The following is a 19,728-nucleotide window of genomic DNA, read 5'->3' on the forward strand; positions in this document are numbered from 1 at the left end:
AGAACCGACGCGCATAACTGACACCTCGCGGACAATGATCGACTTGGTTTTTGCTAATAATGAACACCGCATTGTCAAATCTGGTGTTGTTCCGGTACCGCTTAGCGACCATTTTCTGGTATTTTGCATAATTAAAGCTGGTATTACAACAAAGACGAAACCGAGAATACTCGAGTATCGCTCCTATAGGAATTTTTATCCGACTTTATTTAATGATGATCTTAGGAATATTCCCTGGCATATTGTTGAAAACGAGGACAACGTCGACGATGCCTTGTTTACGTGGGATAAAATGTTTTCGGAGGTTGCTGATCAACACGCACCGGTAAAAAGAAGGCGTGTCAAGGAAACACCTCTTCCATGGATGAACAGTCAAATAAGTGATACTATGAAAGAACGTGACTGAGTGCATAGACAGGCGCGAAAATCGAACTCGGCGCGTCATTGGTCAATGTATGCAAAGCTTAGGAACAAAGTTAATGGCTTAGTACGAACTGCTAAGTCTAAATATTACTGTGACATGATCGAGGAAGCCAAGGGTGACTCAGAAAAGGTGTGGAAAGCAGTGAACGAAGCATGCAATCGGAACTCATCTTTAGAGAGTATTCAGTGTATTATCTCTGATAGTGTTCAGCATATAACATCTCAATCCATTGCTTCTTCAATGAATAGCTTCTTTGCTTCCATTGGCCGAACTCTAGCAAGTAGAATACAGAATTCCGTCTTGAATTTAAATTCCATTTCAAAACACCCGCTTTTCTAGTTCGAGTTGACTGAATTGGATCAATCTTTTGTGCTTGAGCAGCTTTTGTCATTGAAAGCAAACAAAGCGATTGGTCTTGACAAAATTAGCGCAAGACTTCTTAAAATCTCAGCTCACACAATTGCACCATCTGTGGTTAAACTTTTGAATATCTCAATTCGCACTAGTCAATTTCCCAAATTGTGGAAATGCGCGAAAATCACGGCATTGTTTAAGTCAGGTGACAGGACTAACGCTTCCAACTACCGCCCCATCTCAATCCTCCCTACACTAAGCAAGATTTTGGAGAGAGCGGTACACTTGCAGTTGTATCAGTACTTGATTACCAATAATTTATTGTCCAACAAGCAGTTTGGTTTCCGGAAGGGTTTCTCAACTACAACAGCTTTGACCTCATTTGCTGATGAAGTGCTCTTAAACATGGAACAAGGAAAGCTTTGCGGGGCCGTGTTCATCGATCTAACCAAGGCATTTGACACGGTAGACCAGCAAATAATGTTATGCAAGCTATCCTGCCATACAACTTGAATCAGCAACAGAGGATGACATAATTACCTTGCTTCTTGGATGTCAAACAAAAGTTTTTTAAATTGATCTATGACACTCTCACTAATCAAGTTAGTGAAGTTCTTCTCAAGTAGGCAAATGTAACCAAGGACATCGAAAAGCGCATTAAATCGCATGTTAACATGCCAACCTATGAAATGTTATGTTTATGTTCAATTTTCGGTACAACATGCTAACTTATCTCATTCAAAAAGAAAATTTTTCCAAGTAATACTCAACTCATCTTGTTAAAACGACATTTTTGTTAATGAACCACGTAATACATTGACACATTCAGTTATCCAAGTTTCTTATTCAATTGCGAAATAGTTAACTACTGTAAACATTATCCATTTGTTCAATTTTCTACTATTTCTTTTGGCCAATGCCATTGTATCAACATCTTGAACTATTATAATTTATTGTTGTGTTCAACTTTGCAACTGCTTTATGACACTGACTGAAAGCAGCCCAAAATCCTCTTTCCCAGAATCCTTCTTTCAATCAATACAATACATTTTTCGGGAGCTACAGATCGAACGCACTTCACTAATCTTTGATTACTACTAGTTATACCTAGTATTGTCATCATGATGATACAAATAAACAATCCATTTCTGTTGCTTGTCCGTTTTACTACCTGGCCACCACTTTCTGCACACAAAAACAAGAGAGTAATTATGCCCAGTGTTGTCATGATATTGATAAACCATCCATTTTTGTTGCCTGTCCATTTTACTCACTAAGACTTTAGTCCCTTATTAGATGAAGAAATATCTGTGATAATCTTGTGATAAGTATTTGGCAATGCTCTTTAACCAACATTTTGTAAGATATTACCTGTGCACCTGTCAGATTGACTCATAAGGAGGCGCAGCCTAATGTTAGGTGGATCAAAAGCAAGATGGAAACTAAAGCCTTCGCTCAATGTGCAATATTACAAGGAAAACTACCACTAGTTTCCATCAAAGTAAAGCAGAGAAAAAAAAACATCTTCCTAGCTTATTGTTCATTGATCGTGACCCTTATTACTACACGCGCAGGGTCAAAGAGGCAATTCACATAAAACCTCACCCCAACAACATCAACAGGGATAGTGGAATAGTTTCAAAGCAAAAAAACAATTCCCTAAAACAAACGCTTCAAAAACGTCGAGCAAAAAATGCTAGGCGTTCTCCTGGCAGGTAATAGTCTGGGTTCTACTCTGAAATTAAATGCATTGTGGGATTCAATATGGCGGCTTTTCGTGTCGATGTTGATGGTGTCTATATTTTCTTTCAAAATACGACTTGTTGAAATGTCCAAACGAAAACAAGTTCAAAGCTCACTGAGTTCTTTCTTCGGAGGAAAGCAAGATCAAGAAAGTAACACAACACCTACAATGCCTGCTGCGCCTCCGATCAAAAAAACACGGAAGTTTCAAGAATCGTGGAAAGAAAGGTACAAATGGCTCCACTTTGATGAAAAAGAAAACAAAATGTTTTGTGAGTTTTGCAGGGAATTTCCAAATGGAAAAAACACGCATTATTCCCTGAGGATCGGAACAAATAACTTTCAAACTGACAGTTTTAAGGCACACGAGGCCTGTGAAGGACACGCTATGAGCTCAGCAGCTAAACGTGCAAGCGAGAGACCAAGGGAGGAAAGACCCTTGCGTGCTGCATTGAGCAGACTTGATGAAGAAACATTAAAGAAAATGGAGTTTCTTTTTAATACAGCATATTATATAGCTTATTTAAAACTTCCATTTTCTACATTTCCACGGCTGTGTTCGTCGCAAAAAAAGAATGGCTTAAGCCTCGGAAACACATATATGAATGATCACGCTTGTAAAGAGTTTTGTAAACACATCTCAAATACCTTCAGGGCAGATCTCATAGATTCTTTAAGTAATGCTAAGTTTATATCTATAATGGCAGATGGAGCAACAGATGTGTCATGTTTGGAAGAAGAAATAGTGTATGTGAGATTTGTATCAGTTGGGGCTCCAAAAACGTGCTATGTTCAGCTGGCAGAGGTTGAAAGTGCAAAGGCACCAGGAATTCTAAAGGCAATCAAGTCTGTTAAGGATAAGATCCACCCACAGTGGATGCAGAAATTGATATGCACAGGTACTGATGGTGCATCTGTGATGATGGGTAGGATTGGTGGTGTAGTTTCACTGATAAAGCAAGATGCACCTCAAGTTATTGGAATTCACTGTGTAGCACATAATTTAGAACTGGCATTCAGTGACACCCTTAAATCAAATGAAACCATGATGAGCATCAAGGAACTTTTAAATGGTTGTTGGAAACACTACAAGTACTCCCCAAAAGCTTTGAGAGAACTAAGAGAAATGGCATAGGCAATGGAAATCAAAGTGGGAAAGCCAACCAAAGCCAGTGGAACTCGTTGGGTTCCCCATTTGCTGAGTGCTTTAGCTGTTCTGCTTCAAAAAAACTTTCAAGCAATTGTTTCTCACTTTGAACACACGGCAGAAGCTAGAGATTCTTCAGCAGAAATGCAAGGACGTGGAAGGAACTTGTCAAAGAAGCTCAAGGCTTACAAATTCCACCTTCACCTTCATTTAATGTGGGACATTCTAGAGGAAATATCAAAGATCTCACTTATTTTTCAGAAGGATACTATCTCTATTTCGCAAGTGAAAGCTGAGATTGAGCGAGCTAGTCAAGCCTTAGAGAACATGCAAAGACGACCTGGGAGACATCTTGCTGCCTCAAGAAGTTGGAGATGGAACAATTTTCAAGGGGGTCAGTCTTACGAGAAACAACACAGATGACATTTTGTTTGAGCAAAGTAAAGCAGCAATCATCATTGATGCTAAGCAATTTCTAGCCTCAAGATTTGAAGACTTTAGTTCCCCAGTACTAAAAGCTTGTGGTGTTATCAGTAATAATAAGTCTTGGCCAAAGGCTAGAAACGATCTAGGTTTGTATGGAGAAGAGGAATTGGTTACTGTGGCTCAGCACTATCTCTAAAACTGTACTGTTATGACCACAAACACATTACAAACTTAAGTCAGGCTGAGTTCTGGGTAGAAGTATTCAATCAGGTGCATCCAGATGAAATTGATCTCTCTCACATGTTGATGGTGGTTGAGATTTGTCTGGTAATGGCAGTGTCCTCATCTTGCTGTGAAAGAGGATTCTCTTGTTTGGAGAGACTCAAATCAGAGTATCGAAACTCACTTGATGTTGAAACTGTTGACATGCTCATGAACATCTGCCTCAATGGTCCAAGTCCCGAGGACTTCACAGCTGAAAGGGCAGTTTTGCATTGGAACCAAACTTCTCAAAGAACGCGAAGGCCTTGCTTAAAGGATCCATGACCTAAGCTTAATTAAGACAACAATGGAGTTGATAAAACTGCTGCAACTGTAGGCATCTTGCAACTCTTACGTGTAACCGGGAAGAATTTACTGTAATACACTTATGTTGCTTAGCTATGTATCACTTAAAAGATACATGTACTAATTATATGGTTGCGTTTTATTATTTGATCATAATTTGGCATTTTATTTACTTGCAAACACAAATTAAATACATACAGGAAAAATGTAAAGAATGACCAGTAACTTTGCTCCCGGGACCAGTAAATTCTAAGCCTACTGGTCCTGTGGAAGACCAGAGCTAAAAGTTAAGTTCGAGCACTGAGATACCAGTAACAGAGACGAAAATATTTACAAAATCGCCTAGTGCCTTTAAGTTACCTGCTTCCTGGTCACCACTTTCTGCCAACAGAAGCACAACAGTACTTATGATCAGTGTTGTCACGATGATGATACTGAGAAACCATTTAACTCTGTTGCTTGTCCGTTTTACCACCTGGCCACCACTTTCTGCAAACAAAAAAAAGAGAGTAATTATGCCCAGTGTTGTCATGATATTGATAAACCATCCATTTTTGTTGCCTGTCCATTTTATTCACTCAGGAAGACTTTAGTCCCTTATGAGACGAAAAAATATCTGTGATAATCTTGTGATAAGTATTTGGCAATGCTCTTTAACCAACATTTTGTAAGATATTACCTGTGCACCTGTCAGATTAAGACTTATAAGGAGGCGCAGCTTAATGTTAGGTGGATCCATCAACATCAACAGGGATAGCGGAATAGAAATTCCAGAAGCGTGGATGCCCACGATCAAAAAACACAACAACAGGAGAGCCAGCGGACCGCCGAGGGAGCAAATCACTCTATATTCACCTATTGTAAAAAACTAGTCTCTTGCTGAAAATTCTAACTTGTTTAAAAGCAAGTGCGTTCTGCGTTCAGAGGTGAGAGAATATTTGGCCTCCTTTCAACCTCATCAAAAAATTCAGAGGAGTGAGAAGTGTTGTGGAGGAAAGAGTAAGGCAAGCACAAACATATTGATATTGTTTGATCCAATCGCTAAATGACCCATAAGCCAACATGAATACTGCAAGTAAATTAAGCTCTTCTTTGATTACCAATTAAATCAATTTTTTTGTTTGAGAAGTGACTCATTTCCTTCTTCATAGCTGCAAGGCTTTATCTATACACTTAATCTCTTTCTGGAGTTTACCCAAATAGTGCTTTGATTAATAAGTGTTGGGATAATAAAGTTCTACAGGTATTTCCATACATTCCTTATAAGTCGAAAGTAAAGCAGGACTCTTATAGAAGTTCTACATACATTAAATAGCTTCATCCCAATCAGCAATTACACAAAGGTCTTTGCCTCACAAAATTTAATAGTTTTGGATACTGCATTTTCTTGAATAAGTGCCCAGGTGCGAATTATTTAAAGTTTTGGTTAAAAGGAGGGGCACTTAGTGGAAGGAAGTTGCTTAATCGAGGAAGGTGTTCAGTAAGAGACTATAGGCTATAAAGTCGCCGATGGTTCGACTCGCCGACGTATAAAATCGAGTAGAAACGTTGGCGAGTTGGTCTTCAATTTAGTAAAACTAATTAGAAGTTAAACATATAGAAAAGTAAAAGATCTTTAGTAAAAAAACAACTTTTTTTCTTCTTCCAACAAAGTTTACAAAGACTTCATGGCGAGTAAAGTAAGGGAAACAACGCCAATGACTTAGAAAGCTTCAGACGCAACTGTGATATTGTGTGACAACAACACTGTAAAGACTCATCATGTCAATCGGTCAGATTTTTTTAAAAGAAAACTTGGCTTTCTGGACAAGATCTTCAGTAAAAAAACAATTCTTTTCATTTCTACCAAAGTTTATAAGGATGTCAAGGCGAATGAAGCAAGATAAACATCGCCGATGACCAAAAAAGCTTTAGACGCGAACGAGTTGTACTGGATTGAATACCAACTCGCCGACGTTTCTACTCGATTTATACGTCGGCAAGTTGGCGTTGGCGAGTTGAACCGTCGGCGACTTGACTGGATACCAGTACTGTACTGATTTAGCTGTTGTTGAAGCTTAAAAAGTTATCAACAAAGTGGTAACAGAATCAGGTTTTCCTCTTATTTAGGGGAGTGGGGGAGAAGCGGAGAGTGATAATTCTAGGGGGGGAGCTTGTTTGAAATAATGGCCTTGGGGGAGAGCACTTCTTAGAGTGTAGGCACTTATACGAGGAAATACAGTTTTAGGTCATAGCATTAGACTGGAAGATGCTGATAATCCTATTGTTGCAGCAATGAAGAGCTGATTTACCAGATTTTTATTATTCTTTTAATAACTTTTCTGTGGCGTACTTGTTGTTTAGTAGAAAGAAATTTAAAAGACCTAAAGGAAATTATTAGCTGACGTTTCTGCCCCAGTATCTGCTCGCAGCTGTTATTAAAAACAATTCTTTACAGGAGTTTTTTGTTTACCTAAAGGATCCTGAAAGTAGACAAATATTACATACCTGCTGCTTGCACTATTTCCTTGTCTCCCTGTGTTCGTTTTCTTGTTTTATTTGAAATGTCTGGAGCTGCATAAAATGAAAACACTGAAGTTACAATCATGACCCTCTTTAAGTACTATCAGGGATGATTTTAGGAGGTCAGTGAAAATGAAAATGCCGCTTTTCTATTCTCAGTCTAGGGGTTTTTTATTGTTAGCATTGAGTGGAAATTGTGATCTTAGAGTACTCGGTATAACTTAAGACCCAAACTAGAATATCTTAATCAATTTTAAACAGAATCCAATTTCTTATAACTTAATTGTGCAGAAAGCAATATAGTTAAGTGGCTGTAGACTGTACACAAAATAAAGAAAAATGAATGACAGTATGTGCAATCAAAATTATCCCTGGGTACAGACTGATTAATTAATCATGAAACTAATAAAATTTAAAAAAGACAATTAATATACATACCTGCTGCTTGATCTTTTTTCTTGTCTCCCTTTGTTTTTTCTTCATTTTTTGAGGTATCTTGATCTGCACCGAAAATTGAATTAAGCACATCCATAAATTGCAATGCATACACTTCTATAACATATAATAGCCCTGTGCAGCCATTTTCCTTTTTCTAAACTGTTTTCACTGCTTTGTAAATTTTAAAATTCCTTGGATCATTTCACTGTTGGAGAAAAGTGTTGGATTGGTACAATATTTGTCTAATAAAATTGAACAACAAGCTGACATTGGGTTTCCAAGAAAATGTCACCACAAGGAACTATTCAAATCAAGCACACTGAATAATAATTCATATATTTAACCTCAGAATAGTTCTTAATTAGTTGTAAACAGCTTCTGATTTTCATATCATAAAATTCTCCTGAAACCCAGGCAGCTGTTAACCGTTCACAAACTGAACAAAAAAACTGGCTCCATCTGTGCTCAAAATAATTAAATCATACCCTCATATCGGTAAAGAGGATATGCAAATATCCTCATATACTTGGGTCTACAAAAGGCACAATAACAGGAAATAATTTGCATTTTTTGTGGCACTCTACAAAATGAGTTTAATAAATGTAGCTGCCCATTGCCCACCTATCTTTCTTTCTGTTGTTTGTTCTGCTATTTTATCACAAGTATGTGGATCTTATACACAGGACAAAATACAAAATCATTACACAAAACTTACCAGGTCCTGTCAAAACCTCATTCATTTGTGGTTGTTCTTTACCCTTTGAACTGCATGGAGCCTCCTCTGAAAATTAGGAACATGAATAAAGCCAATTTAAATTAATTTTAAATTTATGGTATTTCCTCCAATAAGTGTCCATGTTGGTTCGGAGGGGGGAATTACTAGAAGGATGGCGCTTAATGGAACAAAATTCAAAACAAAAGATAAGACACACAACCCTTTAACCCTATAATTTACCACACAAAGCCGCTTCTTTTCAATTATTTCCTGCTTTTATTAATCCGTTTTGAATTTCGCTGAGGATGTTAATTGATCTTTATCATTTTCAAAATGAAAAGCGCATGACGTGTGCTTTTCCCTGCTTACCTTGTATGGGTTGAAGACTGACATAGTGTACCTCATTAATATGTCCCAGTATTAGTGGCTTGCTTTCATCAACAGGACAATGTGGCCTGATGACTACATCATTGTGTAGACTGGTGACCACATGAATGCACGTTTCAAAGAAATTGGCTGCTGCACAGAGAATGACGTGATCACCCCAGGCGCCATCTTGTTTCATGTATGTCAGGTAATCAGCCCATGTTTCGTGGCCATCGACAAAGTGACACAGATCTGTTCCATCCGGCTGTAAGAAGAGAATTCCAAATAGCTTTTGAAAAGCGCTGAGCACAATTCAAGGAAAACTCCACAAAAAAGTTAACTTCTTTACAGTGGAAAGGTCAGTGATAACTTTTGAACGCGGTGAGCAAACGGCAAAAGCTAAGACAGACATCACGTAAGTGTCGCACTACAGGAATGTAAATGGGCAGCAGCAGTTGCATCTCAACATGATCATGAACCCATTCGATGACAGACAGACTTGCCGTAAACCTATTGCGATTACATATTTAGCCGTTCACAGGTACCTCACCCTTCTAAAAAATGAGAATTTAAACAAATGTGACCATGCCAGTAAAGTGTCAACTTTGTCCTTCAATAGAGAAAACCAAAACATTCAGTGTAAGAAGAATATCATTTAGACTGGTAGGAAGGTTTTCAATAAACATGGTCGCCCTATTTAAAGCTGAGCTGAGCTGACAGTAGCTCACTGATTCTGAATTGATTCTGAAAGGAATATTTTAGTAAGCGTGTGACTTACATAAATAAGTACAACACCCTACCTAAGAGTCCATTTGAATTGTATGAGAATGTGGGCAGAGACTACATGGACTTAGAACTTTCAACACAATCCTACATAGGGTTCTGGTATTAACGAGCTCTAGGAGAAGGCACCTCACTGTCAAAGTGCCTCTCTCCACGACTGGAAAAATTGTCGAAAAATTGTCAAGCCAACCTGAAAAAATGTTTGAAGATAGCAAGGACGAGTAGCACTTCGTGTAATGGAGAGAGAAATAAACACAGTAACCAAAACTACTTATCAACCTCTAGTTCATTTTGCTTATGAGCATAACAGTAACTCACCAGTTTTGGGTTTTCCGTGAGGTACTGAACTAAAGACTTTCTTATCTTGCCATGTTGGATTTTAATTCGTTTAATGGTTTCTAGTTGTTCTGACAAGGCATGGAACATGCAGTTGCCTGACCCTTGATTGTCAGAAATTCTGTAGCCCTTATCTGATAGAATCATTGTCAACTCCGCTGTCAAGGTAGTGTTGTTGTTGTTGGCCGTGCTTACGCAGAGTTGCATCCGCTGAAGATTCTGGAGGGTTTGCTCGAGCAGCCCTAGAAGCAAAAGGCTGAACGATGACATGGAAGCAAACGTGAATACATGTAAAAAGCTCTTCTTTGATTACCATTGCACTATGTTTGAGAACTAACTCATTTCTTCTCAAATAGTGCTTAGGTTAATAAAGTTCTACAGGTATTTTGGAATATATCCTTTTTCAGTTAAAAGTAAACAGAAAGACAAGAAATTGTTACAGAAATACTACATGTATGACAAAGCTTCATCTCAATCAGCAATTACCCGGTACACGAAGGTCTTGGCTTCACCACAATTAATAACTTTAGACTCATTTCCTCCAACAACCACCCGGGCACGAATTATTTCAAGCCGTGGCTAAAAGGAAGGGCACTTATCGGAAGGAAGTCGCTTAATCCAGAGGATGTTTAGTAAGAAACTTTAAACTCTACTGATTTGGCTGTAGTTGAAGCTTGATAGAGTTGTAAATAAAGTGGAAATAGAATCAGGTTTTCCATTTAATTTGGGCAGTGAGAGAGAAAGAGAGGGTGATTATTTGATCGGAGGGGTGGGTTTAGTGCCCTTGTTTGATATATTGGACTAGCTCACAAAAGTGTCACCTAAAATCAAACAATGTAAAAAGAAATTAAGAAAGGCAAAATTATGCAAGAAGGGTGTAGAGAGGGGAGAGTTGAGACAGAAGTAGTAACTTTGAGGGGGAATTAAGACTGAGTTAACGTTTCAGTAATAGAACTGTTTTCAATTTGGGCCTTGTTAGAACACAACTTCAGTTTCTCATTTAGTTGAATTGCGTAATTGACAAATCGAGACTAGTTTGTTACACTCGCCTTAATCTTATGTTAGAGACTTTTCACCAAGACTGATAGAAATTTGCTGTATTGTTGTCTAAACATGTGGTTGAAGCTTGGTGGATATTAATTGTGTCATTTCTGTCAAGTTTTGGTGGTGATTGAAAATGCCCGTGAGCCATCACTTTGTCATTCAGTCAAGTTGTTCTGTTTGCCATCACAATAAGTAATCAAAAATAGTCCCAAATGTTCATTAGCAACATAGCCAAAGCGAAGCCTTGACTTGCTTTGTTTTCAATTGCTCAAAGGGTTACAGACAGGACATCAAAGTTATGTTAAAGGAAATAATTTCTTCAAAGCATTGGCATTAAGGTAAACTTTCATAGTTCAGTCATGTTCTATGACATCTGAATCGCTAAATTTCAGTATTCACCGACCAGCCCTATTCTTTGTCTTAGAGTTTATTGACAGTTATAATTAACCCTTTATAAACTAATATCAGTATGCAATAGTTACAGAAGTTCTACATACCAGTGCATTAAATAGATTTGTCCCAATAAGCAATTACACAAAGGACTTTGCTTCACCAAATTTAATAGATTTAGATGTTGCATTTCCTTAAATAAGCACCCAGGCCCAAATTATTTCAAGTTTTGGTTAGGAGGGCCACTGAGTGAAAGGAAGTTGCTTAATCAAGGGGTGTGTTTAGTGAGGAAACTATAAACTGCACTGATCTAGTTGTAGTTGAAGCTCAACAAGTTATCAATAAAGTGGTAATAGAATCAGGTTTTCCTTTTATTTAAGAAAGTGGGGGAGGAGCAAAGGGTGACACTTCTAGGGAGCAGCTTGTTTAAAATAATGCCCTCTGGGGAAGGCACCTCTTAGAGCAAAAACTTACATAAGGAGATAGAGTAATTGATCACAGTGTTAGACTGGAAGATGCTGATAATCCTATTGCTGCAGCAATGAAAAGCTGATTTACAAAATATTTTTAATTCTTTTGAGAACTTTGCTGTGGTATACTTGCTGTTTAGTTAATATCAAGAAAATTAAACAAACTAAGGAAATTATGTACTCACGTTTCAGCTAAGGTTTCTTATATTGTTAGCATTGAGTGGAAATGGTCATCTTAGAGTACTCTACATATTTTAAGACCCAAACTACTACAGCTTCTAATTTTCATATAATATAATTGTGCAGAAAGCTATAGTTGAGTAGCTATAGACTGTAGACAAAATAAAGAAAAAGATGGATTTTTTATCTGTTAGATGACAGTATGAACAATCAAAATTATTCCTAGGTTCAGACTGCTTTATTAGAATTATTTAACTAATAAAATTCAAAAAAGGCAATTAATATGCATACTTGTTGCTTGAACTTTTTCTGTGCCTCCCCTTGTTTTTCCTTTGTTTTTTGAGGTGTCTTGATCTGCACCCAAAATTGAATTAAGCACATTCATAAATTGCAACACAAAACCACTTTAAATTAATTCTAAATTTTAGGATACTGTATTTCCTCCAATAAGTGCCCATGGAGGTTGGGAGGGGGGAATTACTAGAAGGATGTTGCTTAATCGGACAAAATTCAAAACAATGGGTAAGACACATAACCCTTTAACCCCTGAGAATGACTAGCATCTAATTTCTCCTTACAGTATCACCTCCAAAATCACACATAAAGGACACAAGAACAATTGAATTTATCACCATCAATTGAAGCTCTAGATTATTAAACAAATTCCCCTTGTCAACCCCTTAAGAAATGATATTAATAACAATTATTGCTGCCAAACATCCTCTTATTTTCTCTGTTATAAAGTTGTGCAGGTAGATCCAAGGTAAACTAGGTAACCAGAGCACTCACTGACCATTCACAGCCATTTCTATGAATTTCACAGTCATTTCCAATTATCAATATAGGAATTTTCAATTACGCATTACAATTAAATGTTAAAAATTCAACCCCTACATAGCTACTAAAATCTAAAATTAAAAAAATTAAATAAAATAATTATAATAAATAAATAAAAAAAGAAAATGTAAAAATATGAAATTAGATACAAAGAATTAAAAAGCTTTGGCAAATAAAAAAGTCTTAATGGCCTTCTTAAACTTGTTTAAAGATTGGGTGTTTCTGATAGAGCCTGGAAGATCGTTCCACAATTTAGGGGCGGCAGCATGGAAAGATCAATCGCCGAGCGTGGTGAGTGTTTTACCCCTGCAAGGAGCAAGGAGTAAGCCGTCATTGGAATGGAAATCATATCTTCCGGTGTCTCTAACAGAATTAAATCAGCTCACTTATGTAGGCTGGGGCAAGACCATGTATTGCTTTAAAAGTAATTACGATAATTTTAAAAACTATGCAATATTTAATAGCGCAAAACTGGTTTCACTCCCACCTAAGATTATTCATTAATGCAAAAATGTAGAATCAAATTTACATATAGTAACTATAGGAAAGCATTTGCTGAATGACATTTTCTTAAATCATAATCTTGAGCTTTCAGTCTGATTATCCATAAGAAATGAAGACAAAAATAAATCAATTTGTGATTCTTTTCATAAGTAACAACAATCCACAGTATAAAAGACAAGTTTTCATTCTTTGACATTCAACAGTTCAAGATGTAGTGCCATTTGTGCAAGAATAAACTTTGGTAACAGTAATGACAGTCATGTTAAGGCATGTGAATTTCATGAACGATTTAAAAAAAATTTTTTTTTAACTAGTGAGCAGCACTTTGCAAACTTTTCTGTTTAATATGAAAAAAGTATTAAAAGACTAAGGAAATTATGAACTCACGTTTCAGCTAGGATTTCTTAATTGTTAGCATTTGAGGGAAAAGGGTCATCTTAGAGTACCCCGTATATTTTAAGACCCAAACTACTACAGCTTCTAATTTCATATACCTTAAACGTCCATGTATAAGCCGCACTTTTTTTCATAAAATTGAAGCCAAAAATCAAGGGTGCGGCTTATTCATGGATACATGTAACTTAATTGCACAGAAAGCTATAAAGTCGAGCAGCTGAAGACTGTACACTGTGCACAAAACAGAGAAAAAGCTGGTTTATTTTATCTGTAGGATGACAGTATAAGCAATCAAAATTATTCCTGTGTTCAGAATGATTCATTAGAATTATGTAACTAACAAAATTTTAAAAAGGCAATTCATATACATACCTGTTGCTCGACCCTTTTTCTTGCCTCCCTTTGTTTTTCGTCCTTTTTCTGAGGTGTATCCATCTGCACCAAAAATTGAATTGAGCATATTCATTAATAGCAATGCAAAGCCACTTTAAATTAATTTTAAATTTTAGGATACCTTATTTCTTCCAATAAGTGCCCATGGGGGGTTGAGAGGGGGGAATTACTGGAAGGATGGTGCTTAATGGGATGAGATTCAAAACAACGGATAAGACACATTACTCTTTAACCCCTGAGAGTGACTAGCATCTAATTTCTCCTTACAGTGTCACCCCCAAAATCACACATGAAGGACACAGAAACGAATGAAATTATCACCATCAATTGATGCTCTAGATTGTTAAACAAATTCTCCTTGTCAACCCCTTAGGAAATGATAGACTGTATTAATAACAATTATTGCTGCTGAGCATCCTCTGATATTCTCTATTATAAAGTTGTGCAGGAACATCCAAGGTAAACTAGGTAACCAGAGCACTCACTGAACATTCACAGCCATTTTTGCAAATAATCAGACTAATTGCGTGAAACTGGTTTCACTTACACTTAAGATTATTCATTAATGCAAAAATGTAGAATCAAATTTACATACAGTAACTATGGGAAAGCATTCGCTGAATAATATTTTCTTAAATCATAATCTTGAGGCTTTCAGTCTGATTATCCATTAAAAACAAAAACATAAAAATAAATCAATTTGTGATTCTTTTATAAGTAGAAACATTCTACAACACAATAGACAAGTTTGCATTCTTTGACATTCAACAGTTCAAGATGTACTTCCATTTGTGCAAGAATAAACTTCAGTAATAGTAATGACAGTCATGTTAAGGCATGTGAATTTCATGAACAATTTTTTTAAAATAATTCTTGTCTACCTTTGTTTTTCCTTTGTTTTTTTAAGGTGTCTTGATCTGCACTGAAAACTGACATAAGCATATTCATAAATTGCAATGCACACACCTCTTTAACATATAATAGCCCTGTGCAGCCATTTTTCTTTTTTTAAACTGTTTTCACTGTTTTGTAAGATTTAAAATTCCATGGATCATTTCACTGCTAAAAAAAGTGTTGGATTGGTACAATATTTGTTTAATAAATTTGAACAATTATACAAGGAAATCCAGGAGTTGATCATAGTGTTAGACTGGAAGATGCTGGTAATCCTATTGCTGCAGCAATAAAAAGCTGATATACCAGATATTTTCTATTCTTTTAAGAACTTTTCTGTGGTATACTTGCTGTTTAGTTAATATGACGAAAATTAAACAATCTAAAGAAATTATGAACTCATGTTTCATCTAGGGCTTCTTTATTGATAGCATTGAGTGAAAATGGTCATGTTAGAGTACTCTGTATATTTTAAGACCCAAACTACTACAGCTTCTAATTTTCATATAACGTAATTGTGCAGAAAGCTATAAAGGTGAGCAGCTATAGACTGTACACAAAATAAAGAAAAAGCTGGATTTTTTATTTGTAGGATGACAGTATGAGCAATCAAAATTATTCCTGGGTTCAGACTGCTTTGTTAAAATTATGTAACTAATAAAATTTAAAAAAGGTAATTAATATACATACCTGCTGCTTGACCTTTTTCCTTGCCTCCCTTTGTTTTTCCTTCTGTCAGAAAAAAATTGAATTAAGCATATTCATTAATAGCAATGCAAAGCCACTTTAAATTAATTTTAAATTTTAGGATACCTAATATTTCTTCCAATAAGTGCCCATGGGGAGTTGAGAGGGGGGAATTACTGGAAGGATGGTGCTTAATGGGATGAGATTCAAAACAACAGATAGGACACATAACCCTTTAACCCCTGAGAGTGACTAGCATCTAATTTCTCCTTACAATATCACCCCCAAAATCACACATGAAGGACACAGAAACGAATGAAATTATCACCATCAATTGATGCTCTAGATTGTTAAACAAATTCTCCTTGTCAACCCCTTAGGAAATGATAGACTGTATTAATAACAATTATTGCTGCTGAGCATCCTCTGATATTCTCTATTATAAAGCTGTGCAGGAACATCCAAGGTAAACTAGGTAACCAGAGCACTCACTGAACATTCACAGCCATTTTTGCAAATAATCAGACTAATTGCGCGAAACTGGTTTCACTTACACTTAAGATTATTCATTAATGCAAAAATGTAGAATCAAATTTACATACAGTAACTATGGGAAAGCATTCGCTGAATAATATTTTCTTAAATCATAATCTTGAGGCTTTCAGTCTGATTATCCATTAAAAACAAAAACATAAAAATAAATCAATTTGTGATTCTTTTATAAGTAGAAACATTCTACAACACAATAGACAAGTTTGCATTCTTTGACATTCAACAGTTCAAGATGTACTTCCATTTGTGCAAGAATAAACTTCAGTAATAGTAATGACAGTCATGTTAAGGCATGTGAATTTCATGAACAATTTTTTTAAAATAATTCTTGTCTACCTTTGTTTTTCCTTTGTTTTTTTAAGGTGTCTTGATCTGCACTGAAAACTGACATAAGCATATTCATAAATTGCAATGCACACACCTCTTTAACATATAATAGCCCTGTGCAGCCATTTTTCTTTTTTTAAACTGTTTTCACTGTTTTGTAAGATTTAAAATTCCTTGGATCATTTCACTGCTAAAAAAAGTGTTGGATTGGTACAATATTTGTTTAATAAATTTGAACAATTATACAAGGAAATCCAGGAGTTGATCATAGTGTTAGACTGGAAGATGCTGGTAATCCTATTGCTGCAGCAATAAAAAGCTGATATACCAGATATTTTCTATTCTTTTAAGAACTTTTCTGTGGTATACTTGCTGTTTAGTTAATATGACGAAAATTAAACAATCTAAAGAAATTATGAACTCATGTTTCATCTAGGGCTTCTTTATTGATAGCATTGAGTGAAAATGGTCATGTTAGAGTACTCTGTATATTTTAAGACCCAAACTACTACAGCTTCTAATTTTCATATAACGTAATTGTGCAGAAAGCTATAAAGGTGAGCAGCTATAGACTGTACACAAAATAAAGAAAAAGCTGGATTTTTTATTTGTAGGATGACAGTATGAGCAATCAAAATTATTCCTGGGTTCAGACTGCTTTGTTAAAATTATGTAACTAATAAAATTTAAAAAAGGTAATTAATATACATACCTGCTGCTTGACCTTTTTCCTTGCCTCCCTTTGTTTTTCCTTCTGTCAGAAAAAAATTGAATTAAGCATATTCATTAATAGCAATGCAAAGCCACTTTAAATTAATTTTAAATTTTAGGATACCTAATATTTCTTCCAATAAGTGCCCATGGGGAGTTGAGAGGGGGGAATTACTGGAAGGATGGTGCTTAATGGGATGAGATTCAAAACAACAGATAGGACACATAACCCTTTAACCCCTGAGAGTGACTAGCATCTAATTTCTCCTTACAATATCACCCCCAAAATCACACATGAAGGACACAGAAACGAATGAAATTATCACCATCAATTGATGCTCTAGATTGTTAAACAAATTCTCCTTGTCAACCCCTTAGGAAATGATAGACTGTATTAATAACAATTATTGCTGCTGAGCATCCTCTGATATTCTCTATTATAAAGCTGTGCAGGAACATCCAAGGTAAACTAGGTAACCAGAGCACTCACTGAACATTCACAGCCATTTTTGCAAATAATCAGACTAATTGCGCGAAACTGGTTTCACTTACACTTAAGATTATTCATTAATGCAAAAATGTAGAATCAAATTTACATACAGTAACTATGGGAAAGCATTCGCTGAATAATATTTTCTTAAATCATAATCTTGAGGCTTTCAGTCTGATTATCCATTAAAAACAAAAACATAAAAATAAATCAATTTGTGATTCTTTTATAAGTAGAAACATTCTACAACACAATAGACAAGTTTGCATTCTTTGACATTCAACAGTTCAAGATGTACTTCCATTTGTGCAAGAATAAACTTCAGTAATAGTAATGACAGTCATGTTAAGGCATGTGAATTTCATGAACAATTTTTTTAAAATAATTCTTGTCTACCTTTGTTTTTCCTTTGTTTTTTTAAGGTGTCTTGATCTGCACTGAAAACTGACATAAGCATATTCATAAATTGCAATGCACACACCTCTTTAACATATAATAGCCCTGTGCAGCCATTTTTCTTTTTTTAAACTGTTTTCACTGTTTTGTAAGATTTAAAATTCCTTGGATCATTTCACTGCTAAAAAAAGTGTTGGATTGGTACAATATTTGTTTAATAAATTTGAACAATTATACAAGGAAATCCAGGAGTTGATCATAGTGTTAGACTGGAAGATGCTGGTAATCCTATTGCTGCAGCAATAAAAAGCTGATATACCAGATATTTTCTATTCTTTTAAGAACTTTTCTGTGGTATACTTGCTGTTTAGTTAATATGACGAAAATTAAACAATCTAAAGAAATTATGAACTCGTGTTTCATCTAGGGCTTCTTTATTGTTAGCATTGAGTGAAAATGGTCATGTTAGAGTACTCTGTATATTTTAAGACCCAAACTACTACAGCTTCTAATTTTCATATAACGTAATTGTGCAGAAAGCTATAAAGGTGAGCAGCTATAGACTGTACACAAAATAAAGAAAAAGCTGGATTTTTTATTTGTAGGATGACAGTATGAGCAATCAAAATTATTCCTGGGTTCAGACTGCTTTGTTAAAATTATGTAACTAACAAAATTTAAAAAAGGCAATTCATATACATACCTGCTGCTCGACCTTTTTCCTTGCCTCCCTTTGTTTTTCGTCCTTTTTCTGAGGTGTATCCATCAGCACCAAAAATTGAATTAAGCATATTCATTAATAGCAATGCAAAGCCACTTTAAATTAATTTTAAATTTTAGGATACCTAATATTTCTTCCAATAAGTGCCCATGGGGAGTTGAGAGGGGGGAATTACTAGAAGGATGGTGCTTAATGGGATGAGATTCAAAACAACAGATAGGACACATAACCCTTTAACCCCTGAGAGTGACTAGCATCTAATTTCTCCTTACAGTATCATCCCCAAAATCACACATGAAGGACACAGAAACGAATGAAATTATCACCATCAATTGATGCTCTAGATTGTTAAACAAATTCTCCTGATCAACCCCTTAGGAAATGATACACTGTATTAATAACAATTATTGCTGCTGAGCATCCTCTGATATTCTCTATTATAAAGTTGTGCAGGAACATTCAAGGTAAACTAGGTAACCAGAGCACTCACTGGACATTCACAGCCATTTTTGCAATTAATCAGACTAATTGCGTGAAACTGGTCTCACTTACACTTAAGATTATTCATTAATGCAAAAATGTAGAATCGAATTTACATACAATAACTATGGGAAAGCGTTCGCTGAATAATATTTTCTTAAATCATAATCTTGAGGCTTTCAGTCTGATTATCCATTAAAAACAAAAACATAAAAATAAATCGATTTGTGATTTTTCTATAAGCAGCAACATTCTACAGTATAATAGACAAGTTTGCATTCTTTGACATTCAACAGTTCAAGATGTACTTCCATTTGTGCAAGAATAAACTTCAGTAATAGTAATGACAATCATGTTAAGGCATATAAATTTCATGAACGAATTCTTTTTTAAAATAATTTTTGTAAAAAACTCACCATCTTCGGGATTCCGTTGTTGCCTCTTCTTTCTAGTTA

General features: G+C 35.6%; 1 protein-coding gene and 1 pseudogene across 1 annotated transcript; one reads left to right on the plus strand and one right to left on the minus strand.

Moving 5' to 3' along the window:
- The first annotated feature begins 3,566 nt into the window (after window positions 1-3,566).
- LOC136280957 (zinc finger protein 862-like) lies at window positions 3,567-4,640 on the plus strand (annotated as a pseudogene).
- Window positions 4,641-4,830: 190 nt separating this feature from the next.
- On the minus strand, window positions 4,831-18,863 carry LOC136281102 (uncharacterized). The gene is made up of 13 exons (XM_066167310.1): window positions 18,776-18,863; window positions 17,188-17,229; window positions 15,600-15,641; window positions 14,897-14,944; window positions 13,995-14,057; window positions 12,177-12,239; window positions 9,784-10,043; window positions 8,686-8,947; window positions 8,317-8,382; window positions 7,602-7,664; window positions 7,149-7,214; window positions 5,022-5,150; window positions 4,831-4,925 (listed from the first exon to the last, which is right to left on the minus strand). The coding sequence occupies exons 1-13, from the start codon at window positions 18,861-18,863 to the stop codon at window positions 4,831-4,833; spliced, it is 1,287 nt and encodes a 428-aa protein (XP_066023407.1).
- Between the last annotated feature and the right edge of the window lie 865 nt (window positions 18,864-19,728).

This window comes from Pocillopora verrucosa, chromosome 5, assembly GCF_036669915.1.
Source record: "Pocillopora verrucosa isolate sample1 chromosome 5, ASM3666991v2, whole genome shotgun sequence".
Taxonomy (NCBI): domain Eukaryota; kingdom Metazoa; phylum Cnidaria; class Anthozoa; order Scleractinia; family Pocilloporidae; genus Pocillopora; species Pocillopora verrucosa.